This window comes from Sceloporus undulatus, chromosome 3 (genome assembly GCF_019175285.1).
Source record: "Sceloporus undulatus isolate JIND9_A2432 ecotype Alabama chromosome 3, SceUnd_v1.1, whole genome shotgun sequence".
Lineage (NCBI taxonomy): Eukaryota > Metazoa > Chordata > Lepidosauria > Squamata > Phrynosomatidae > Sceloporus > Sceloporus undulatus.
In genome coordinates, this window is record NC_056524.1 from 194,517,947 (window position 1) to 194,545,076 (window position 27,130).

A 27,130-nucleotide genomic window follows, 5' to 3' on the forward strand; every position below is an offset into this window, starting at 1 on the left:
GTTGAGCCTGAACCCCTGGCTGGTACTGAACTCGCAACCTTATGTTTTCTGAGTGAATGACTGCAGTACAGGCATTTAGCCACTGCGCCACGAGGACTCCAATAGCATTAATTCAATATAATGGAAACCTATAAAAGAATGAATTAAGCTCTCCTCTAATGTAACCATGAGGAAAGGATCAATATCATAGGGAAAAGCTTATTTATTGTTTAGGTTCATTGTCATAATAACAATGGCAATACAGCATTCAGAGGATTTCCATTGTCTTCTGTTAGAGGAAAATATATATGTATAAATAGGAATGGCCTATGCAAGTTTGGGGTGAGGCAGATGGGCAAGAAGGAATGGCCAGAAGCCACTCCCAGCCCAAATGCCTCAGGGCCACGGTGAACACACACCGTGGCCCAAGGGTGCCATGGCCCCGAAAGGAGCAGAAAAGACCCACTCTTTCTGAAGCCAGTTTTGGGTCACCTTCTGGATGCTTTGGAGGCATATATCTTGTAAACACCATGCCTCCAGATCGACCGGAAGCTGCCCCAATCTGCCTGTCTGTTTCAGGCCTTGGTTATTATTGTTGTGTGCCCTTAGGTTGTTTCAAACGTACGATGACCCCAATCAGGTTTGCCTTTCTCTGAGCTGAGAGACTGTGACTTACCCAAGATCACCCAGTCGGTTTCCATGGCTGATCTAGGATTCTAACCCTGGTCTCCAGAATCACAGTCCAGCACTTAAAGCACTACACCACACTGGCTACCTATATATGTAAGCAAGCCTAAATTACAAACTGTTTCTACACAAGCTCTCTGGGATGCCAAACCACTACATAAATATTGAGATTTTTATCTATACTGATTTTTTTAAAAAAACTGAAAACCGAAAAAGCAACCACTGAAATCAAGTTATAGTCATATATTCATATACACTGGAATTGCCATTGTCTGAGGCACAAACTTCTGGGAACTTTTCTAACACAACTCCATTTCAATCAGTGACTCCCAAACTCTGGTCTTTTTGAACTTCGCTTCTCATAAGTCTCAGCCATCTTGGCCAATAGGCAGGCATTGGGGAGCTGAAGTCCAAAAAAACATGGAAGACAGGAATTTGGGAATTGCTGATTTAAATGCATCTCCAAGAAGATAATTTCCTAGATGAGAATGCTTTTAATTTCTCTATAAGCTGCCATGTTGTTCAGGAATTTGTACGCTGTAAAATCAGCGACATAGTCCTTATTGTGCAAGGTGGCCTAAAGACAAAGAAAGCAATGGTACAGGGTAAAGCTAAAGAAGCTACGGGGGAAACACTCACCTTTCCCCCATTTTGCACAAAGACTGATGTAAACTTGGACAATGTGTCTTATTCCACATCAATCAGGAACATTGAGCATGTGTGCTACTGAATGGCCTTTACAGAAGGCTCAGGAAGGTGGACAAGTGTTCCCACTTGCTGTACACAAGCAAAGTAAAGCGAGAGAATCCCACAACAGATATACTGGATAATGGATATGTTCAATTGTCTCTAAAGAAAGACAGTTCTTGTGTTCTTAATGTATTGTATCACTAATAAATATTGACCATTCCACCACCACCACCGCTGAACTAATTCCCTGTTTATTTTATTGAAAATGAATGGCACAGCTTGACTGAAGCACATGTAATTCTATATGTTTTTTTAAAGCTTTTCTAGAGTTTACAAAAGGAGGGAATTTTCATGTTGTGATTTACCCAAAATACTGAAATAATGTACCTTGTTCCTCTTGTGTTGTGTTTGAAAAGATAGTATCCCTTAGTGAAATATGTATTCTCAAAATGGAAGCCAACCTAAACAATTAAATAAACCTTGTGTTCTTGGTGAATCAGAAATGCACATTGCTTTACCATAGAAAAGTATCTTAGGAAGGTCCCTAAGAGGGACCAAATACATCCAGGTTTAGAACTTACAGTCCTCAGCTCTTCCACTACATTTCTTGCTTTAGCATCACAAACTCTAGTTGTGACAGTAAATAGCCTTTTAGTATGAAGCTGCATGACAGCCATCAGCACATGTCTTTGTTTTCAATATGTAACAAGTCAGGTGCTTATTGGAACATCTGTGCAAATACTGTATTAATAGAAGAGTAATAATTTCATTTCCGTTCTCATGTTGTGTTCATTTCTGTTCTCATGTTATTCATTGGTTTCTTCTCTAAAATGTATTAAATAGTGGAGTTTTAGTATGTAATTATACAAGAATACTCCTTCCATCAATATGGTCAGATGAACCCCCCCGCCGCCCATGCCAAAATTATGGATAAATATGAGGAAAAAATTGTCCATGATTCAGTCTTTAGACTGCTCAACAATGGCTTGAAATAGAAAAAAATGACAAGATTTTTAAAAGTAATATGACACGTGATCGGATGATGAAATATTTTATTACACATTATCATCAAATAATTATTATTATGCTGAATTATGCAAAGTAAAAGAAACAATACAGTGGATTTTTTTTTACTACCTCCATTTTCCAGGATTGTATTAGCAACAAAACCATCTTTTCCAGTGACACTGAACTTCTTGAATAGATAATAATATATTGGTGTGATATGGCATTTCTGTGAAGATGCAACTGTCTATTCACTTTAAGTCTAAATAGATTCTCAGTGAGTACACAGTGAAAAAGGAATAAGTTCTATGAGCAGCTTTAAAAAATTATGGATAAAGGATTGTCAAATGAAAATGAATAGATTTATTTTATCTTTGATTCCTGGTTTTGTATTCATCAAGATTCATGGCTGGGGTGACTTTAAGAGTCACACACACACACACAGAGAGAGAGAGAGAGAGAGATGGATCAAAGCAATCTCTTGTCTCTTGAATACATCCTGATTGCTATATAAGTATATCCTAATACCACAGGCTATGTAAAACATGAAGAAAAGGCCATTATAAGAAACCCAGGTAAAAACCATGTTCTAGTATACATGTTCTACTACACATGGTTAGCAGTGTGCAAGTACTGAGAAGAGAGAGACTTGGCCTAAAGACTGAACAAATGGATACAAGCACACTTTGAATGAAAGATGACAAATCATTTTAAAAAAAAATCTAAGGGGCTAGTTAGGATATTCAACACCATGTATGAAATGGTCCATTTTGTCTAAGCTGAGCCAGAATAAGGCATTATCTTGAAAGGATGCTTTGAAACATTACTGTTAATTTATTGTTTAAATTTCATTTACATGAGAGCACTTGATGGAGATAAGTGGGATGTGAATAGGGAGAAAAAATGGGGGGGGGAATGCAGGCAGAGAGGCAGGAGGAAAGCCCTAGAAAAACAGTGAAATCAATTTACATGCTGTGCATTTTGAATAGAATCAGAGACATCTTTCACAGAAGATGGTGATGGTCTTGATTGATTATGTCTACAGGATGTGTTAAAAAAAACAACACCAAATGGTACACACAGTTACTGCCCTGAATGATACAAAGGAAATGAAAATGCCTTCTCCAACCAAAATTCCCACATGCAATGGAAGTATTTTTTAAAATATATACTATTTTAAAAAAAAACAATCAGTGTGTGTTTGATAAAACCCTAAGTATCTCTTGAACTGTCAACAGTGAATCATACACAAAGACTGTCACATACGTCAGCTTATCTAAATGGACCCTCCAGCTTCCTCATCCCTGTTTCAATCTTCTCTGTACACAAGGAGGGAAAAGGAGGAAAGCAACCCCATACTTACATTGCCTCTGATGGTTCCCGGATCAGGCTACTTGTCTGTGCCTGCTGCAGAGACTGCGACCCTCCCATCCTCAGTGTGCCCTGGTGCGGGAGCTAGGAGCAAGCCGGGCCAGCTTCCCTTGTTAATTCCACCAGCAAGAAGCCCAGTGAGATCGGATGTAAAAGCTGCAATACTGCAGTGCAGATGAAAACAGCTGCTTGCATCAGGGGCAGCAACAACTGAGACACTTTTGACGGCAGCTTCTCTGCTCTGAACTGTTGCCAGGTTCTTTCCCCAACCTCCCCCCTCCCAGCCCCCCTTGGTTTTCTTTCCTTTCCTTTCACTCAAATTTAAATGGATTTAAACCAAATAAAGGTATCGGCTATTGTGTCAGATTATGTGACAGCCAGCAGCATTAAGCCAAGGTACCAGGCAAGTAAGTGCCTTTGCAAGGCTGTTGGCTATTCCAAGTGGCTTTGGGATGGGGGGAGCACAGAGGCAAAGTAAAATTAAGACCCTCCCTTTAAGCACACATTGTCAGCTACTGTGGATCCCTAAGGACCGTCAGGCAGGACCACTACATTGTGTTGACTCAGCTGATTTGAAATGCAAATAGATTTGCATATACCATATCCCCCCCCGCATGTGCTCTTTATTTTGACAGCATGCGGTGAATGCATTTTAGAACAGTAAACAATAGAGGAGATTAATGTATAGTGCATTTTAAAGCCCTGCTTCCCTCCCCCCTACTTTTCAAACAAAAGAGCTTATCCCTCTTTCAGGAATGGAATCTTCCAAAAGGAAAGTAGGGAGAATGTCATGAAAAGCCAAGGTAAACAAGGCAATGTGTGAATAAACAGGGGAGCAGCTTGGTACTGAGCTATTATTATACATTATCTTGTGTAAAGGCAAGGTGACAGGCTGATTGAGGAAAGTGGAGAAGAAAGAGAGAGAGAGAGATGACATTTTCCCTTCCTTGCACTAACCAATGTACCAGCTGGAAAGTCAGAAGTCAATGACAGCTGGGGATATTAAGAATACAGCCTTATTTCACTGAGAACTTGACTCTGTATCATTTCCATGCTTCTGCAATACTACCTAGGGAAATTTCAGCTGGGAGCTTAGAAGGGAAGGTGCCATCACAGCATTCTCACTGCAATATTCGGTAGATCAGATTTTCAAATATTCTCCAGTACCTATGTATCAGATCCAAGACCACGTTTAACAACAAAGTGGTCCAAAACACACATGTGTAGGGTTGCCATAAGTGAGGACCTCCAAACCGGGACAAATGTAGGACAAATGTAGGGTAACATTTTCAAATGTAGGACACATTTTTATAAAAATGGAGGACACACAAAAAATGAGTTTTTTTTAAAAAAAAATGTTAATTTAAATGCATGTTTTTAGGCATGATCAAAATGGAGGACATTTTGGCATTATTCTTAGACAGATGGCAGAAATGTACTTGCCCTCGGGTTCAACTGTACTTCTCAGAAGTGTGTACTTGGTCAAGGGACTGTGGTTTTTCTTCACTGTGCATGAGTTAGTAAAAATCATAGCAAGTTACATTGGCCGTGCCTCAAAGGCTTGTTGATATCAATATCACCACCCCCATCATCATCATCATCATCACCACCACCACTATAATTGGCCAAGAAAGGCAGACTTGTTAGCATTCAAAGCACCATAAATACACAAAAAATGCACTTGCATATATTTAATAATAAAAAATAATGAAAAAATAAAAAAAAACAAGGCAGGGGTGTATATATTTGATAATAAAAAATAATGTAATAAAATAAAAAACAAGCAATAATAAAAATTAATGAAATGAAACAAAAACAAGCAATAATAACATTAATAAAATAAAATAAAAACAAGCAATAATAGCATTAATAAAATAAAATAAAAACAAGCAATAATATTAATAAAATAAAATAAAAACAAGCAATAATAAAAATTAATAAAATAAAAAATAAAAAGCAATAATAAAAATTTAAAAAATTAAATAAAATAAGTATTTTATATTTTAAAAAATATTTTAAAAACCCCAAAAAACCAAGGCAGACCTAATGGCCACTGACTCAGCTTTCCTCCTCCTCCTCTGGCCCAATTCTGCCCTGGCCTAAGTTCAGGCACCCTTCCTCCGGCTCCTTCCTCCTCCTCCTCCTCCTCCTCTCTCCCCTCCTCCTCCTTATGAAGGCTGGCGTGCGTGCGGAGGGAAGCAGGGCAGGTGCGCGCGCGCACGCAGAGGGAGGTGGGGAAGGCAGGCGCGCGTGCGCGGAGGGAAGCGGGGAAGGCAGGCGCGTGCGCGCGCGGAGGGAAGTGGGGAAGGCGCGCACGCTGCCCCTGGCCCCTGCTGAGGCCTGGGCGGCGCGCAAGCCCTCCCAGTGGGGGCGCGGTGGCGGCGGCGCTTCTGCCGCCTGCCGATGAAGAGGAGGTAGGCGGAGCCGGAGGAGGAGGTGGGTTGGTGCCGCAGCAGCCGCGTTAGCGGCAATGGCTGGAGCGGGCCCCCAAACCGGGAACAAGGCACGGGTGGGGGCCCAAACCGGACCGGGACTGGGAGGGGCCCCCCGAAACCGTGATTGGCACGGGGGCCGCCGGGTTATGGCAACCCTACACATGTGGAGTGATGTCTGGGGTTTAATTTCACTGTTAAAGCTATTATTCTGCCTCCAGAGGCTGCTGCACCACTGAGGCAAGACTGAATTGGGGGTAACTTGGCTCAGATAGAACAGAAACTGAAAGCATAGCACTCGGCATTAACAAAAGGTCTTGTCTAGCTGAAAATACATTCAACCTTGCAAACACTACAGGTTGAGTCTCTCTTATTTGGAATTCCAAAATACAAAATACTCTAAAATCCAAACTTGTCCACATGGGTGGCTGAGATTGTGACACTTTTGCTTTCTGATAGTTCAGTGTACACAAACTTGTGTGTAAAATTACCTTCAAGCTATGCGTACTAGGTATATACAAAGCATAAATAAATGTCATGTTTAGACTTGGGTTGCATCTCCAAGATATATCATTATGCAATATGCAAATATTGTAAAATTCAAAACACTTCTGGTCCAAGCATTTTGGATAAGGGTCAACTTATATTACCATTTTAAATGCCAGCATGAAGTAGGAATCCTGTTGAAGAGGAAAGAGATCTCCAGACTCTATCCTTCTCATTCTTTGATATCCTCCATAAAGTTAGCAATATATGCAAGTCTTCTTATCATCTTGTTCATGTTCTGGAACAAGGAGTGATCTTCATTTACTACACTGAAAGATGACATCCATCACCCCTGTCTGGGGAAAATCCGAAGCTGATCTCCCCCATGCTCCTCCACATCACTCTATTACCATATACCTAACGCTTGTAACTTTAAGCAAAATAAATGTGAGCATATCTATATTTGCTGTCACGCCAATAATGTATTGATCATTTGGGAACATACGAAAATATAAAAAGCCCTTAATTTATACTATTATGCAAGGCACTGCTCAGCCCTAATCACATTTATTTGAGAGTAAGCCCTATTCAACATAATGGAACTGAAATCCAAATAAATATGCAGAAGACTGCCCTGGATAAATGACAAAAATATCTCATTAGGAATAGTATGGAACGTACTAACTATGAATTTCCAAAAGACCATAAATGTAACTAGTAATAACTTATAGTACTACTCCAGAATATCTTTGGCACATCAGTCCAAGACATTACAACAGTCTGTACCCTCACGACGAGTATTTGCAAAATTCCACTTTTTGAAGTTGTGGCTCAATGCTATTGTTATAGACTATTGGGCCTGAACAGACAGGCCAAAATAAAGCTGCTTTGGGTCACTTTGGAGGTATGCTGATTAAATGACACATGCATCTTAAAGGACCAGAAGCTTCACCAAAGCTGCGCTCCAGTCCTTAGGCGGCATACCTCCGAAGTGACCTGAAGCAGCTTTATTTTGGCCTGTCTGTTCAGGCCCTATTGTTCACTTCCTTGTCAGAATAACTTACAAGTGCATTGGGATTTATGAAGGAGAGGTAATTACAAGAAGCCTTACTATGACTAAAAAAGCTAGCATTGGGAAAGTGCAGTGGGTTTATACAACTATATTCTGTAAAGCAATGGACATGGAAAATGGGTATTTAATCACAAGAAGTGAAAAAACAACAACCCTAAACGGATAGGGCTATACAATACATTATACATGAGGGTCAAGAAAGACTGGATAAAAGTAATTTTGCCAATCAATACTGAGTCCTGAATGTATTCCTATTTATTTTACCATAAGAGGCCAAAAATGGTGTAATGGTTTGAATGATGGACTAGAAAACTAGGAGAACAGGGTTGAAATCCCCACTCAGGCATGAAAACTCACTGTGTGAGCTTGGACAAGTCACACTCTCTCAGCCTTAGGAAGACAACAGCAAATTGCCTCTGCAGAAAAAAAAAACCTTGCCAAAAAGACTCCATGATAGGATCACTTGAGGGCTGCCATAAATCCAAAATGACTTGAAGGCACAAAACAATCACAACTACATATAGCCAGAATGTGTACTATATTTCTCATTTCTTCCTGTGCATGAGCCCATTTTCCCTGTGGTCATGCTCTGGCTCAATACCTCATGTATTGAACCATTGCCACAACCGATGCCTAAGTTCTAAAACTTTGCAACTACATCCTCTTCAGAGTTTGGTAACTCAGCTATAAAAATATGGTACATCTTTTTAGGTTAATCAGAACTATATTTATATTTATGTGAACCTTTTTTCAAAATGTATATATTTTAACGTGTGCATTTTTAATTGATGTAAACTTGTGTTTTCTTTAAATTGATGCCCTTTTTACTTTAGTTAGTCTTTAGTTGAGTCTTTTAGTTGAGTCTTTATTTGAGCTGTGGAGGCAAGAGGAATGTTTACTCATATTCTGTGAGGAATTTTACACTGATGTGCTTGGCTTAGCCTGGTCTGAAGAACTGGAAGATTATTAAGTAATTTTGGCAACTGACAAAGTCAAATTGCATGTAGCCCTTGTTTTATTGAAGGGTTAAGTTGTATCATCAATCTTTCTCTACTTATAGATTCATCATCAATAGGCCTTCAAACCTATTCTTAATACATTGTTTTAATATTTTTATATATGGACTATTGATGATTTTACAGAATTATTACTTTCACACATTACATATTTATCCATTTTCTGACTGTCTTTTTATTGTGCACAATTTTGAAAAGTCCATATCGTTCTCTGTGTATTTTCTCCAGCTTTATCACAATGAGCAAATAGTAAGATGAACATTTCCTCATAGAAATATGCATCCAAAAAAAGTATTTTTTTTCCCTCCTCTATATTTAACCATCACTTTTATGAACTTCCCAGGAGCAAACCATTACATTTCTTATAAGTCATGGTTTTGTATCAAAAGTTCAAAACATACTGAGACTAGTTTTCTCTTGATTCCCCCAAACCCTGGTACTTCCGCAGAAAATTCTCTCCAGTTTTTTTTGGTAACATAAATTCCCTACATTAAAAGGGGGGGGGGGTTTGAGCAGAAAATACATTGCTGTACTGTATTAACAGTTATCATGAGGACCATACTTTACTATATCTTCCATTTTCAAACCCAACTTGACTACTGAACTTAGCACTTCCAGCAAAATTTCTTAACTTTTATACCAATTTACAGCGATGAGGATTTTATTCTGATATTTTGTACTTGTGTTTATTCATAAGCAATATTCAGCGTCTAACAAATCAAGCACAGCAACACAATTATCATATTAGAAAACAGTTTTCTAGGGAGACAGTTATCTCCAATTTGATCCAGATTTTGTGTGAAATGACTAACAATGGAAAAAACAAATCCAGTTTCCATGCATCTCAAAGATTATTTCCTCGTGTCTATCCCATCCTACGTATGCCAGCTACTGCTACTGGGCATGCATTTAGCCCAGTGGGTGAAAATGTAATACCAGCAAAGGGCTAAGAAACATAAAATATGAAGATGGTTCAGATTTGTTCAGAACAGTTCATGTTTGTTTATGTGCTTTTATGTTAAAAGAAAGGGAAGACAAAAGCTGGCAAGATTAGAGAATAGTAACACACTATCAGGTTGTTCAAATAAGTCTAGCTGCCAGCTGAAATCTTTAAATTAACAGTACAGTATACACTATTTCAGAAAAAAAATGTGTTTTGATTATGAGTTTATACATCTTATTTTCATGGCAAACAAGCATAATACCCAGTATTGTAGAATGTAAGTTTCTAGCCAGCTGGATGCTGGAAAACAGTATTACAATGATAATCTTCAGGTCCTAAACATTAATCTATCAAATTGCCATAGGGAAAGTAAGCCACTGTATCATGTGAAGTCAAAAGGCTTTCACGGCCGGCACCCATAGTTTTTTGTGGGGGTTTTAGGCTATGAGGCCATGTTCTAGAAGAGTTTATTCCTGATGTTTCGCCAACAGCTGTGGCTGGCATGTTACTTTCTGGGAAAATCTCTTGGTCATGTTGTACTTTCCATCTTCTCTTGTTTCTCCAAAATAGTTCCTTTACCTGTGGGCCATGACTTAAGAACTGAGTAACCACAAGGTACCAGAGGGTTGCCTAGTTTGATGGCTTCTGTTCAAAATGACTTCTGCTGAACCATGACCAGCAAATAAGAAATATGAATGAGTAAAAATATTGAAAAATACTGCAGACCCAGCAGTCCGACTGCCAGTATTTGAGATGGTCTACCTAATTTCAGCTTTTGATTTCTGCTTAGCATTCTTAAGTGGTTTGGCCAAGTGATTTTCACTTTGATCATCAGTCAATATAGCTGACTTGCCTTCCCCAATCTAGTGCCCTCCAGACACCCAAAATACCTTATCATTTGGTTATGTTTGCTGCAGAAAATAGGAGCTGGCAAATATCAAATTGGGGGAAGCCTTCACAGATTAATATGCATATTCACATTTGTTATCACATGATATTGAAAATGCTTCCATTTCTTCTAAGTGGTATGTTAGCTATGTCTGATATCAAGTAAACTAAGACTGATGTGTATTTCTTTCCAAAACAGGAGCAATGGAGATGTCTGGACCAAAACCTTTCTGGAACACCACTAGGACGTACTACATTCTGGACTGTTTCTGAATCCTACAGTCAACCATTCTGGATGTGCCAAAAATTCTCACAGAGGAAACACATTCTAGAAGGCCCATGGCTCAAGGACATAGCACATGCTTCATATAACTTGGCTATAGAAGACCTCTGTCTGATCCCTTTGGGGGCATTACAGGTTACAGTAGACAAAACTAGAATAAACGGACCAATACTTTGATTTAGTATACACATGCCTCAGTTAACAAAGTCTCTGACAAAGCACCTTCTTTTTACAGAGTTTTTTTACATAAGCCAAGCCAAGCCAAGCCCTCCTCCCTTTCTTGATTTCTGTCTAGCTGGAGGTTTGTTTGTTTTTTTGTTTTGATACCATTGGCATTGGGAAGATGGTGAAAGAGGGCTAGAGGAAAACAAGACTTTCACTGCTGGGTTGCAGAAACATGTCTGCAATTAAAAAAAGGGGGAGGGGGCACAAGAAAGCTTCACCTGGAAAAGAATGGGATTCGACTCGAGGTAATCCTAGGGTAGTTGTGTATGCTTATGTACAACAAGCAAAATAAACAGCTGCCTTCAGAATCGCTTACTAAGAATGGGTGAAAAAGAAAACAGAAAGAAAAGGAGGAAACAGATTTGCGTCCCTCAACATCTATGCCGACATTTTGAAAAAGCATAGATTTATGTTTTTTGCCACCAAAATGGAAATCATAAGAAAAGTGGAGAAAGAAAGAAAAAAAATCCTGTGATACATTTTGGAAGAAGCTTTCAAATAGTCTCTAGAAGATTCAGAATGCTTCTGTTTAATTAAGCAAGGCTTACCTGAGCTGGTTGTTTCATTTCACATGTGCATAATGTTAGCTTTGAATAAAGAGTTTACTGAAACATGTGGAAGTGCTCTTCTTTGTTGTGTAGGAACCTACAGTATACCTATTCTTTCCATTTGATTTCTACCTCTCACACCAAAGCTTTTGTTAAAGGAGTAAATCTCAGGAGCACATCTATTTTGTTAACTGAGGTATACCTGTATAACACATGTTAATATATTTCATTCTTCACAAATATATGTATCACCATGTGATTTCAAGTGTTATTAGAACGATAATGCCTGGCATGACATGTCTGTCATATTAAAAGGTTACATATAGATCTAGCAACTGCGACAAACTCAGCGTGATGACAGAAAAGGTTCTACAACAGGTCTTTAAATGGTTGATCCTTGAGCATTTAGAAAATAATGCTGTAATTACTAATCAAAACTGTATACATTTCTTAATGGTATCAACTTTGGTTGATATGCCAACTGCACCCCTACCTAGACCGAAAGGACCTTGAAGGAGTGGTACATGCTTTAGTAATCTCTCGTCTTGATTTCTGTAATGCACTCTACATGGAGCTACCCTTGTACCAAGTTCGAAAACTTCAATTACAGTGGACCCTTGTTATATGCTGTTGGTTGGTTCCAAGATCCCCCGTGGATAACAAATCTGTGGATGCTCAAGTCTCATTAAATATAATGACATATAAAAATGATGTCCCTTATAAAAAATGGAAAATCAAGATTTGATATTTAAAATTTATACTTTTTTTTAAACATTTTCAAACCGTGGATGCTTGAATCTGTGTATAAAAAAATCAGTGCATAAGAAGGGCCAACTGTAGTTCAAAATATGGCAGCCAGAGTTGTCACCGGTTCTTCAAGGTTTGACCACATAACATCTATCCTAAAAGATCTTCACTGGCTGCCAATTAGCTTCCAGGCACAATACAAAGTGTTGGTTATTACCTTTAAAGCCCTATATGGCTTGGGCCCAAGTTACTTGCAGGAACACCTCTCCCTACATAATCCGCCCCGCACTCTCAGGACTTCTGGAAAGAATTTACTGGAATTACAAACTACCAGACTAACTTCAACTTCCCAAAGAGCGTATACTACAGTCGCTCCAAAATTGTGGAACCATTTCCCAGAAGAGATCCGTCTCACTACCTCCTTGGAGGCTTTCAAGAGGGCAATTAAGACGGATCTCTTACAGTGATCTTATCCACTTAATCTCGTATAAGAAATACTGTTTCATCTCTTTGACTAGGACTGGAGTTTTTCCATCATACCACCGCTTTGATCCGTTTTTAATTGTTAACTATTTATGTATTTTATTGTTGGGGTTTTTGTCTGTATTTTTACATTGGGTTGTAATCCTGCCTTGATCCACCAGGGAGAGGTGTGAAAACATAAATAAAAATTATTATTATTATTATTATTATTATTAAAACAAGTCACACTAGATTTATTTTATTTTATTTATTTTATTAGTTTTGCTAGTTGCAAGATCAGGGGAATGCTGTTGATGTAGAGCAGGCCAACACAACATACAGCCTGGAGGTCACATGGGGCCCGCCAAAGGATTTTGGGCAGCCCACAAAGGTGTGGAACAACTTCAAGGCTCCTTTGCTGCTCAGCCTTCTTTTGAGGAAGTGCCATGTGAAGGAGGAGGAAGAAGGGTGGATGCTTGCTCTACCAAGCTCCTCTGCTGCTCAGCTTTCTGCCAAGGAGAAAGCCAGGCAGCGGAAGAGGAGGATGGGCAAAAGCTTGCCATGCAAAGTTCTTCTGCTGATTGGCTTTCTCCCAAGGAGAGGTTTGCATGGAGGAAGAGGAAAGGCAAATGCTCACCCTGCAATGCTCCTCCTACACATGACTTTCTCCTGAGGGCAGCGGAGGAGGAAGAGGGGGAAATGCTCACCCACATGTCTTCTCTGTTGCTCAGCCTTCTCTGGAGGAGAAGTCCAGATGGAGAAGGAGGAGGATGGGCAAGGCTCCTCCACTGATCGGCTTTCTCCCGAGGAGAGGGCCAGGCAGATGAAGAGGACAGAATTAATATTGATAGTATTAATCATTAATCATTATTAATAATTAATTAATATTTAATTAAAACCTATCTGTGTCCTGAAGAAGTTTAACGTATTTTAACTTTGGCTCCTTCCTACTGATGTAGAGTATCATGATTTCAATAAGGCTTTTGATAATGTCTCCTATGATATTCTTGAGACAAGCTGGTAAAATGTCAGCCAGATGATGCTACTATTATGTGGTTATATATCTGGTTTATGACTATGCATTACATATACAAATAGAACAGAGAACCATCTTTCAGCATACCTTTATTTGGACATATGCAAAAACAGGTTACATCTTCCATTATTCATGTTCACGTATGGCTCATGACCAAAAGATTGTTAAGCATCCATTAAGAAGCCAAGCCCTTCCTCCAGTCCGTCTGCCTTGGTCCAGGCCTTGGAGGTGGAGAAGAACTGCTGGACCTGATCCCATTCCCCACCACCACTCCCTTCTCCTTTTGTGTCGTGTCTTCTTAGATTGTATGCCTGAGGGCAGGGAACCATCTAACTAAAAGATTGTATGTACAGCGCTGTGTAAATTTACAGCGCTATATAAATAAAGGTTAATAATAATAATAATAATCTTTTGCACTCTATTACACTTCTTGTCCACTAATTACTGCTTCTTCTCTATTCACATATATCTATGTTACTTTACAATACATCCAGTATAATCACTAGTTAATTGTTCTGCCAAACCATTATGGTGAATATTACCAACATATTGTTATGAACAGTTTTCTTGAAAGTTACATCTTGTATGCAGTGTGCCAAAGAACAATAATTGATCTCCTCTGCTTTTGTACCAACTTTCTAAATACTTAAAATACCGTATTTTCTGGCATTTAAGACAACTTTTTAGCTCAGGAAAATCTCCCCCAAAGTTGGGGGTCGTCTTATACGCCAGAAAAAAAAAGGCCTTGACAGCCAGTTGGGTCCTAAAGAGAGCCTGCGGCAGCAAGGCCTTCTCCTGAGGCAGAGGACATGCCATGCGGCTCCTCCTCCTCGGGAAAAGGCCTTGCCGCCGTGGGCTCTCTTTAGGACTCAACCAGCTGGCAAGGCCTTCTCCGAGACAGAGGCCTTCTCCCAAAGCGTCTCGCATGGTACGTCCTCCACCTCGGAGAAGGCCTTGCCAGCTGATTGGGCCTTTAAAGAGAGCCCGTGGCGGCAAGGCCTTCTCCGAGGCGGAGGACGTGCCTCGCGGCTCCTCTGCCTTGGGAGAAGGCAGCAGCTAGCTGGGTTCTTCCTCTTTCTCCTCCTCTTCTTCCCCTCTTCTTTTTCTTCTCCTCCTCCTCCTCTTCTTCTTTTTCTTCCCCTCTTACTCTTATTCTTTCTCCTCCTCCTCCTCCTCTTTCCCCTCTTCCTCTTCCTTCTCCACTTCTTCCCCCTTCCTCCTCTTCTTTTTATCCTCTTTTTCCTATTCTTTTTCTTTCTCCTCCTTTTCTTCTTTCTCCTTTTCCTTTTTTCTCCTCCCCCCTCTTCCTCCTCAGCCACTGTTGTTGTTGTGTGTCTTCAGCTCCTTTCTGACTTATTGTGGAAAAGAAGGGTAGTCTTATACGGTGAGTATATCCGAAACTCTGTATTTTAAGTTGTAAAACTGGGGGTTGTCTTATATGCCCAGTCGTCTTATATGCTGGAAAATACGGTACTATTTAATTGCAGAACTTTTCCAACCATGTAGAAAATAAGATGGACCGTTCCAGTTTTAAAGGAGCTGTCATAGTACACACTTTTAGAATTGGATGTGCAGTTGACCCTCTCCATCTGCAGCATACCACAGGAATTGGTGTGTTAAGAATAGGCTATCAAGACTGAAGGCTAGGAGGCTGCAGCAATTTTCAGATAAATTTCAGGATAAGTCTCTGGAAGGTTTTTGGAGCTTGATACAACCCAGAAGCCATCTGAACCATAGTAGGTCTGAAAATGATTTATGTGATATTCCCGTTTCAAGCCAAGAACCAAGTTTTATGAACTAAACCTCATAGTACAGGGATAATATGACTAACTAAGAAGGAAAGGACAAATATGGATTGTCCAGGTATGTGTACTTTAAAAAAAATAACAAAAAAGAATGGTAAGATACAGGCCAGAATTACAATCCATCTGATGTGGGGGACAGGAAGGATTTTTTCCCCAGTGGATCAGGGACCAACATTATATTTGTGCCCATTGGCTACAATTGTTTCTTTCCTGGAAACTCTCTATAGATAAGCAGCTAATGACTCACAAACCAACACCAGTCCACAGACTATCATTTTGAGTAGAACTAATGTAGGCTATATGTCCCATGATGTACAAAGCAATTTCTTTCTTCCATTGCTATCTCAGATGAAACAGAGTTTAAGGAAATGCCTAAAGAACCCCTTACAAAACATGTTTACTGCTGATGAGTGTGAACAGAGGGAGCAGTGATGCAAGTGATCCTTCATATAGTCTTCAAATCTCCAGGGAGAAATCCTTATTGTCTGTCTTCAGAGAGCACTAAGTGAATCCAACTCAAGTGAGAGATCAATTGATTTTAAAAGCTGTGTAAGAAATTTACACTTTGCAATTCCCTGTGTCCCAACTTCATTACAAAGTAAACAAACACATCACATGAAAATGATTCATTCTGGGACAATACCTATGGCTTTAGGATTTCAAGGGCATTCCCCTAATTCAATGGCATCACTAGGGTTGGTGTCACCCAGTGCGGTAATTCATGATATCACCTCCTCAATCGACCTTTTTCATACTACACCATACAGAATTCTTAGTAATGTTTTTGTATTAATGTTACTCATAAAATGTAATTCCAGTATATCACTAAATGTTATGGTAATAGTTGTGATATAAACAACTTGCAAAATTAAATTATACTTTTAAATTACAGTATCATATGCACAGCCTAAATGTATTTTTATATACATAGTTTCATGTGGTTAAAGTGAAAATTTGGTAAAATATGATGTTAATGGAAAAGAATTAAATTTTTAAAATTTAAAAGAAACCTGGAGCCTTTCCTTTCCCCTCCCACTGAGCCTCAACCCACTCACACTATTTCTTCAGTTTTTGAAAGGGACATGGATGAATGCCACAGCCCATGGTTGCCAAAAAGAAGATATCTGAGGAACAGTGGTGTCAACCCCCACAAGGGAGTCACCTGGTGCAGTTCACACATCTCGCATCCCCTGGTGATGCCACTGCCCTACTTTATTAGCTAAAGCTAGGGAGGAAAAATAGTGGAAAAAAGAGCAATACCTGCCAGGGTCTCACAGCAGAATCCTATTAAGCTTATTCGGGAAAAGAAGTATCAGCATTTTAAGTGGAAACTGGGGACCTTTCAGTTATAGAGCTATGATTCCACTTTAACTGTCATGGTACCATCCTATGGAATCCTGGGATTTGTACTTTAGGAAGGTATATCTAGAATTCTGAGTCAGAGGCCTCTGGTTCCTCACCCAACTACAAACTCTGGTATTCCATAGAATGCAGTCATGGTAGTTATAGTGGAGTCATAGTACTATGACTGTGTACTATAAAAAGCTGCTGGTATATACCAAAAGGGACTTAATGAATGTTATCTTTCAGTACCTACTTTCTGTGCCTTCCCAATCACCACTGGTTCCACCCATCCTTCGTCTTCCAGTCTAGCATACTTGATGCAAAAGGCAGAGAAGAAAAAATAATCTCTGAAGCAGCTTTTAGGATTTAACACTCAAGATAAAAACTGAATAAACAAGAAATTATTTAAAATGTGAGTGAAAGCATACTAACAGTGTAATTCTCCCGTCTATTCAGAAACTTATTCTCAGGTTAGCAAGTCTGAGTGACAATAAATCACACTACGTAAAATACTAATTTGTTGTTGTTGTGTGCCTTTAAGTCATTTCTGACTTATGGAGACCCTAAGGTGAACGAACCTATAATGGAGTTTTCTGGGGCTGAGAGAGTGTGACTCGCGCAAGATCAACCAGTGGGTTTTCATGGCTGAGCAGTCAGGGACGTAGCTAGGATTTTAGGAAGGGGGGGTCCAGACTAAGTGCCACCATTATAATGGGGCTTGAGTGCGGCGGCGCAGCAGCACACACCATTCATTTTTCTAATGGAAGGGGGGGTCCGGACCCCCAGATCCCCCCCGGCTACATCCCTGGAGCAGTGAATTGAATCCTAATCTCCACAGTCCAAGTCCTATGCTCAGATCACTGTACCATGTAAAAAAATACTATGTATCGGTAATTAATATTAAGCAACTAACCAATATCTTCTTGGTTGCTAGCAAAATTACCCAGATGCATTTTGAGATGTGACATGCAGAGGAGAATGAGTTTTTCTTTATTGTTTCATTAAACTAGATCAGGGAACATTGGGGATTATGGGAATTGTTCCAGAGCTGTTTGAAACTGTTTTTATGGCTATCAGGGGCTCTGTATTTCAAAAGGAAATATGATCAGGCAGATAGCTCCCTCAGTTACGCTATCCTTCTATGCAAAAAGACTGGCTTTTACAATGTCAGTTTCCCAGAATAGTGAATAATTTCCCAGACAGAGGATCTTCTGCTAACGTTATTAGTTCAACATGCCTATTTCCCATGATGTTCCTTTCTCTTCAGAATGGCCAATATCCTGGGCTTGCACAGAAGGGTGTGTGTGCAGATTACACATGATAGTTTTTGGTGCTATGCTACCTGAAATCTGTCACCTGACATGGGCTGCTTCATACTCCAAAAAGCACTTGCCAAATACCTATCTATTGTTGCCACAAGTTAGATAAAAGCATTAATGCCATCATTTTCCTTAGCATGTAATTATGTTTTTACACACACACACACACACAGAGCTTACCACACACATTCTGGAGAACTGTTATGAAACAAGCTTATTGGTTTCACTTTGAACAAATCAAGACAAGAGATGGTTTATAGAAGACAAAATAAGCTCTACAGAAATGCTTACCTGTTTATTTCATAGTACGTGCACATGGCAGAATGCTATTGTCAGTCATCACTTCATGCCAAATAGAAATAAAAGTACATATGCATTTCTCACAATTTCTATCAAAACGAAAGTATGAACATTCTATAGGGATAAGCTTGCTTGGTACTACTACTAAGTGGGAGAGTTGCATTTGAACCTCAGTTTTAAAAAAATGCAATGAAAACCTGACCCCATTTGGACAAACAGAGAAACATCTGGCTATATCACAGCTAACACAACTCTGATTAAACCTCTAAAGCCATACTAATCACAAGGCCATTCGTATATGGGCAAATAGAGCAAGTTTCTATATATGGGAAAGTTCTCACACAGTATATATCGGGCGCCATGAATTCCTGTAATATTTCCAGACTATTTTTGACAAGAGATGAGACATCACATATATATCATATAGGCTTAGTGCATGTAAACACCAACCCTTTACATATCACTATCTGACCCTTTATAATCATTATAATGACATGTTGACACCAAATGAACAGTATTAGGATTATTATCTGGGTCCCAGAGTGTCATCCTACCATCTTACAATTATGTATGGCTTCAGCACATATTCTTTCTCTTTAAAGACCTATCTAAAACTGAATTGTTGGGAAGGGAAAGGGGGAACTACAGATACAGGTTGAGTCTCCTTTATCCGAAATGCTTAGGACCACAGGTGTTCTGGATTTTGATTGTTTTTTTTTCAGAATCTAGAATACCTGCATTTGCATATATGTACATAATGTGATATCTTGGAGATGGGACCCAAGTCTATACCAAAAAAATCTTTTCATATTCACCTTATACACATAGCTTGAAGCTGATTTTATACAAATTTAAGAATGATTCTGTGCATGAAATATAAGTTATGCACACTGAACTATCAGAAAGCAAAGTAACCTATGAAAAAAATGTTTTTTTTTGAATCCTTCAGATTTTGTAATTCCAGATAGGGGAGATCCAAGCTGCACCACTGTAAGCTCCTAGGAGAAACAGAGGAATCTAAGCGTACAGTCAGGTCTCCATATCCACGGATTTTTTTATCCACTGAATCAAGCATCCAAGGCTTGAAAATATTTTTAATATGTATAAATTCCAAAAGCAAACCCTGATTTTTCCACCGTATAGAAGGAATACCGTTTTAGTATCATTTGTATTTAATGGGACTTGAGCATCCACAAATTTTGCTATCTATGGGGGGTTCTTGGAACCAAACCCCAGTGGATACCAAGGGCCAACTGTAATAAGTAAACAAAGAGAATAAGGGGTGGCATGATCAACATATCTTACTCCTAACCCCTATTTACCACCCCTGGTTTGAAGCAAAAGGTTACTGTTTAAATGGACATAAACTAAGAGTGGGTGAAACTCTAAATTCACTGCATAGCCAAAGTTAATAAATGAATATATGAATGTTGGCTCAAACCTACTTGTAAAACTGCTATCACTATAGATAAAAGATGAGAATGAAATGCCATGAGCATTTTCTCTGCAGAATGTAAAGCACTTTGCAAAAGGTTAGGCTTTTCACATATAGCTCGAAACGTGAACCATCTATTTTGTATGTGATTACTTTGTATTGTTTATTTGACAGGAGGTGACATATTTTCACATTTTTCTTTGAACTGTAGAAACTTTACAAGGCAATTTTGATTGCAATGAAAAATAATCATTAGACTGCAATATGTTTGCTTTTCATGATAGTGCACAAATGTTACTTGCTATTTTGCCCTCTAGGAAAGCCTCCCGGGAAATACTGTACAGTAGTTCTTATCTATTCTCTGTCTTTCTCACCCTCTCTCACACTCCCAGCAAAAAATTCATTCTCACTAGTAACAGTTTGGTTCAAGGAAGAAAGCAGGGCAATAGTTTTGCTCATTCAAAAGATTACCCCTGGTTTGGCCCTTATTGCACTGAAAAGGATATGTGCCTCTTTCTAATATGCATGGAGAGACAGTAAAATAATTGGCCAGGGATCTACAGGATGTCCAGCATGTCAATAACAATATGACCATACATGCTGTTCAATTATGCTTGCTTGCAATGGGAGCAGCTAAACAATCTATGCAACTTTGCCGTTGGTTCATGTCATCTGGGAGCTTCTCTTCTTTGGTATGTTTCCAGTGAACAAACCAGAGAAAGAAACCACAAACAATTCCTGGATTATTCTCTGATGATCAAACTAGACATGAAACTAACATATTCTCTTCATGTTAACACTCCTACAACATAATTCCTCGGAGACACATGACTCAGCAATCTTACATGCAAATTGAACCTGTGTGCTTGCCTTCATGAGCAATCACAAACAAAGCATGTTAAATGCAAGACACATAGGTGAGGAAAATCACAAACAGATGTCTTTCACCAGTGGGAGAGTTCATCAGCGAAATATGCTAAATTATCATCTATTTTGCTGCTGATTAGGAGGGGACAAACCAGACAGGGAAAGCTACCCACTACAAATTGAAGTTCTGTGGCCATGTAGATGCATATTTACATATTAAAACTCCTGCAGATCCTTGCATTGCCACGTCATGGAAATATGACCAGTAAGGGAAAAAAATCAGCAATAGACAAACAAGAGATCCATTTTAGGCTAATACATTGTAACAATTTGTTTTACACAGCTTGCATTCTGCTGGCGAAGTTTACAAGACTGGGTGGGGAGAGAATACTGTAAGCAACAGCCGATATTAGAGATAAAATACTTAAATGATCTGCTCTGGCAGACAAATTTGTAAAGTGAGCTAGTTAAATAGGCTGAAAAGCTCTGCCATACCTGCCTAGAAAGAAGTTTTATTAAATAGCAATAGCAAGTACATTTCTATACTGCTTATCAGTGCACTTAACCACTGTCTCTTGCTGCTCAACAAGTAAATTGGCAAACAGTGTCAGCTTGCCACAAGGGACTCGTGGTGAGCATCACAGAAACTTCCAGAGAGATTGCTATTTTACTGGTATTGATTACTGCAATGTTTTATTGCCTGGTCTTCTGTTTTTCCATTTCAGTCTACTTATAAAAACACAGTATAAAAACACAGAAAGTTTAATAGCATGAAGAAAATATTACCCCCCTCCCCCTATGCTCATTATTCTTTATGTTCAATGATCCATTATTTGCCCAAGCCACCCAAACCTAATTGCTTGGTTTGTAAGCAGTTTACGGGAAAAGAAGAGACGTTCATACGGCTGCCAAATGTTGCCATAATTCTGTAAAATAACTCAAAAAGTAAAAAAATAAAATACATTTATTTCTGGACTTATCCACCCCTTCAATCCATCTTGTTCAGTGTTCCTCCTCTCTTTCCACTGGTTTCATAGAGTATTCCATATATGACACTGTATATTATATTTAATATACAGCAGAATACTGATGATTCTTTCTTCTCTCCTTCATGATTTCACTTGGCCTAATCTCTTTTCACAGTTGCCAGCTTGGACTCTTCATCCTACTAATATTATTATACCCTTTCAATAACCTATTTCATATTCTCTCTTTTGATATTCTTTATGCCTGAAGTTTCCTTCACCTACTGTTTGTGTCTCTGTTTCTTTTCCTACTCAAAACACTTTTCATCTTTTCATTCTGTTAGTGCAATGAAATGCCATACATACATATCAACTCAGAAGCAAGCCTGACTGACTTGGATGAATCCTACTCCCAAGTAAGTATGCACAGGACTGGAGTCTTATCCTTATTCATTTAGCCCAATGTCTTGTGCCTTTTCTTGTTCCCAACAGCTTTCTCTTTATGTCTTACTTAGAATGTATGCAGGGGTGTGCGCTTTTTTTTTACAAAATTGTATGTAATAATACATATATTAAGAAATAAATCAATATAAAAGCTTCCTTTAAGCCTAAATAAACAGCACATCCTACCAAAGCCTGATGAAATGTTTAATTCTGCTACCTCTTGAGTTAATCAAAATCTTCTTGTTCTGCCTGCATATATGCTTTAGATCTCAAACTGAAACGGATGTAAATCAAAGTCCTCAGAAAGACATACATATAGAGTATTACCATTAATCAATTTCCTGTAGAAAAACTACACTGGTGATCAGTTATTAGAATTCCCATGCTACTGCTGCTACTGTTGCTACACTCTTTCTGTTAATGTAAGACAACGTTAAGCCTAACGTCCAAAACAGATTACTGATGTTTTAGGACTTCTGTAACACATTTCAGAGGACAGTTTAATGCATGCTTCATGCATTCTCGTTCCTGCATCCCTGAGACAACTGACCTCCTACTGTTATCTGCTGAAGTGGAAGTAACAACAACATATGTATCACATTTTTTGCCATTTCCATTTGTGCTAATTGATGCATGATAGATGCCTGCACTTCTTGTGAATTCTGGTAATGCATAGAGCAGTTCTCACAAGCTGCCAGACTGAATTGGTGGGGTGGAGGAAAACAAGTCCCCCAGGGAATGCATGGTTCAATATTCTCAGTTCCATAGTATGACCTTTCCATTAACAGGGTGTAAATTCATAAGTCATATGAGCCATTAATCAGAATCAAAACAGATCCCCCTCCGCGTTTTGCACACAACCATTTTCCCCCCAAATTAATTAGAATCTAACTGATCAATTTAGATTGGCATTTTATATAAAAGCCAACATAGACGTGAGTGTGGGTCTCATTTCAGCAGGGTTACAGACTGGGAAGGGAGGGAAAAATTATAGTCAAAGCGAATCCCTTTGGTTCCAAATTAGAAAATATTTTGACAACCCATGATTTATAGCTGGCTTTTGTGATCACAAAAACATCCAGCAAGGGTATCATGGCAACAAAATGAATGGCCACATCTGCAGTTAGCATGATGTATAACACTGAAGTCTTGTGTGTCTGGGCCATAGAGAAACAGAAGCATTTCAATGACATTGGTTTTAGATGAAGTAATGGAAACCATCTCAGATATCATCTGCATGATATGCAAAGCTTAGAACTAGAGTTCTCTGGATCTGCCAGCCACCAAGGCCAATGTCTAGAAGAGGGTTTCCCAACCTGGGGTGCCCACACCCCTAGGAGGTGTGACATGGAATTTCAGGGAGTGTGACAGAGATGTTTATCACACTATGCTTTAAAGAGGTACTATTCCAGTGTGACTCCTCTAGCTGCCTCCTGTTGCATGCTGGGATTGGCAGTTTTAAGGAGGGGTATTTAGAATTCTCAGGCAGAGAAGTTCAGCTCCTTAAAACTGCCAATCCCAGCATGCAACAGGAGGCTGCTAGAGGAGTCACACTGGAATAGTAGCTCTTTAAGAGCATGGTTTGATAAACATCAGAGTGACTTGTGTCTCTGAGTGATGAGTCATGAGTCATCACTCAACCAGCTCCCAGTGTACCTTGAAAAGTGGTAATAGGTGGCTGTGTTGCATAGATAGTAGTCACATTATTTATTTAATCAAAAGGAGAGAACTGTACAAATTACTGCAGTTTACCATTTTCCCCCAAATTAATTAGAATCTAACTGATCAATTTAGATTGGCATTTTATATAAAAGCTTATTTTTTTAGAGTTCAGTTTGTTCACCCACAGTATTGTATGTGGTTCAATCTGCAGTTTAGAGATTAGACTTCTTCATCTTCAAATATTAGTTTTATAGGGGTGCAAACATTAACTAAACTTTTCCTAAGAGTGTGGGACATGGAATAGGATGGGATCCACTGGTCTCGAAGTTGTAGTTTAAAAAACCTTTGCCAAGCTGTGATGATATATCATGAATGGAGTTGTTAGGCAAAGGTTTTGGCTTTCACTTGATCAAATTAAATAGATTTTCACTTCCTTCTTAACTATATTAAAGGAGGGAAATACTTTACCTTAGTTTGTTAAACAGAAAGATTAAGAAAGGCTTTCTTTTAGGCAACTTTAGTATATGGAATATTTTGTATAACCATAACACCCTGAAAACAATCAAGATCCCATCAGTGTAATGGATCATATAATGTTAATGAGGTACAAATTTAGCTTGAATGGAAGGAACAGAAAAATATCTTCGTAATCCTCAGTGACCTCATTTCTAAATCTGGGTTATTTGGGGCGGGGGGGGGGGGGGGGTGACTAGACTACCATCTTTAACTTTATTTTTCATCAAATTTGATGAGAGGAAAAGGAAGGAGTCAGCACATTTGTGAAACCAATGTTTCCTTCAGTCTCAATTCTGCTGATTAAACTTCGTCTCTACGTTAATTTGTACCTCACATTTTTATTTAATAGTCCCACAACTGTAACAGTTGCAATATTGAATTTTAGACTGAAACCTTTACTGTGTGAGAGAAAGAATCCATCCCTCCACAGTCTACTGACTTAAGTAATTAACTAACTCATATAACAGCGGGCAAATGTTTGCAATGCAAGAGCAACAAAATACTTCTATTAACACCAAGATATGATGAAAGACAAAGATTTATTTTGACAAATGACATGTACAGTACCTCTTTGCTTCCACTGTCAGTCTCTTGTTCTCCTGGTCAGGTTGCTCTACCTCAGTAGGTGCTTGAGGAGTCACAGATCTCAAGTCAGGAAGAGGTAAGTCACTATTTCCAGTATCTTGGCAACCATCAGATACAGAAATGCTGCAAAATAATAGATCATTATTGTAAAATACTAATATCTGTAAAACAAAATAAGTACACATGTTTTATGTGTGGCATATTACTGCACAGATGCTAGACCAGGCTTCATTTTCCTGGTGCCCTGTAGATGTTTGAGCTTCAGTCCCCAACACCCCCACTTAGGATAAACAGTGGCCAAGGATCTTAGGACCTGTAGCCCAAAACATCTGAAGGGCATCAGATTGGGGAAGGCTGGGCTAGACTATGGAGCTTATTGCATGAACTTTAAAACTGGCTCAAGCCTCCTGGGCTGCGGCTGGGACACAGGATGGAGGCGAGGATTATTGTATGTTAAATTGTTATCTAACCGCCAGCTGCCATCAGCCCAGGTCTCAGCCATGTTCTGCCAGCACTTTTTAGAAGCCGGAAAGCTTCCAACTTCGAAAAACTGCTGGCGGAGCACGGCTGGGACCCAGGCTGATGGCAGGTGGCAATTAGGCAGCAATTTAGCACGCCTCCATCCCATGTCCCTGCTGCAGTCCAGGAGGCTTGAGCCAGTTTTAAAGTTCATGCGATAAGCTCCTATTGTTGACCCAACAAATGGCATCTGGTAAAACATCTAAAACTTATGCTGCACCACTGGTGAAGATAAAAAGGTGGTGAATTGACCAGACACATCATGGCACAGCTGTCACACTACAGCTGAAAATTATTTGTTTATTTATTTATCTACAGGTTTTCTCCTGATATAGGGATTCAAGGTGGTTAACAGCAAATTAAAAATCATACAAACTAAAAACAATACAAAACATTTAAAAGTATAAATGTAACATTTAAAAAAATATTAAACAATGTATAAAGTTAAAAACATTAAACATGAAAATAATAAAAAATGTAATTTTAAAAAATTCCATAAAAACCTTAAAATCTGAATCATACAGCACTTAAAAGTATGAAAAACCCTCATCAGTGTGAAAAAGCCTGATGGCACAAAAATGTTTTTATCTGTTGCTGAAAGGAAGGAGCTAGCTTTAACTGTGCAAAAGCACTCCCAAGAAGCCTATACTCACCAATGAAATATACATTGGGACGGTTAGAGAGGAAGTCTTCTAAAGCTGATCTTAGAATCTGAACAGATTCATGTGCATAAAATATCTCCTTTAGACACTGGGTTCCCAGATCATTAATGCCTTAAAGATTAACTATATCACTTGAACTCAGCTCAGAAACCAAATGACAACCAGCAGAGATGTACAAACAGACATATATCTGTTTAAAAAGTAGAACTATTCCTGAGCATTACTTCTTTAATAGATAACTTGGTATCAGAGGCAGAAATAATATGGGAAGAATATGAGTATACCACAGAAAAGAAGAGCAATTTAATATGTTTCAGCAAACTATGTATTCAGACCTAACAATACACACATGTGAAATGAAACAATCAGATCAAATAGGCTTTGTATGAGTAAACGAAACACTTAAAGCCTTCTACAGATCAACTGAGGACTTCTTCCAAAATTCATGGATGTCTGCCTTGTTTTCCTTTCATCATCCACTAGCCACATAGCAAATTCACTTTCTTAACATCACTGTACAATTACACATGATGGATTTCTAAGTATACAATGTACTGAAAACCTACTAACAATTACACTTACCTATATGACTCCAGCTTCCACCCAGAACATGCTACCAAATCTACTGCTTACAGCCAAGCCCTCTGATACAACCGCATCTGCTCAGACCCACAGGACAGTGGCTCAGACCCACAGCAGAATTTTCTCAGATTACAATACCCACTTAAGGGAGTGAAAAATCAAAGGAATAAGGCAAGAGTGGTATCTTGAAACAATCTACTGAAAAACAAACCAAAACCAGAAAACGACAGATTACTACAGGTACTAGTTGTCACT

The 27,130-nt window shown here is 39.0% G+C and overlaps 1 protein-coding gene across 1 annotated transcript in view; it reads right to left on the reverse strand.

Moving 5' to 3' along the window:
- The window catches only part of LOC121924996, a 174,686-nt gene that overhangs the window by 49,532 nt on the left and 98,024 nt on the right, over positions 1–27,130 (reverse strand). Inside the window, exon 6 of the mRNA XM_042456654.1 lies at positions 25,095–25,235. Coding sequence (XP_042312588.1) covers positions 25,095–25,235 — 141 coding nt within the window. The remainder of the gene's footprint in view (positions 1–25,094; positions 25,236–27,130) is intronic.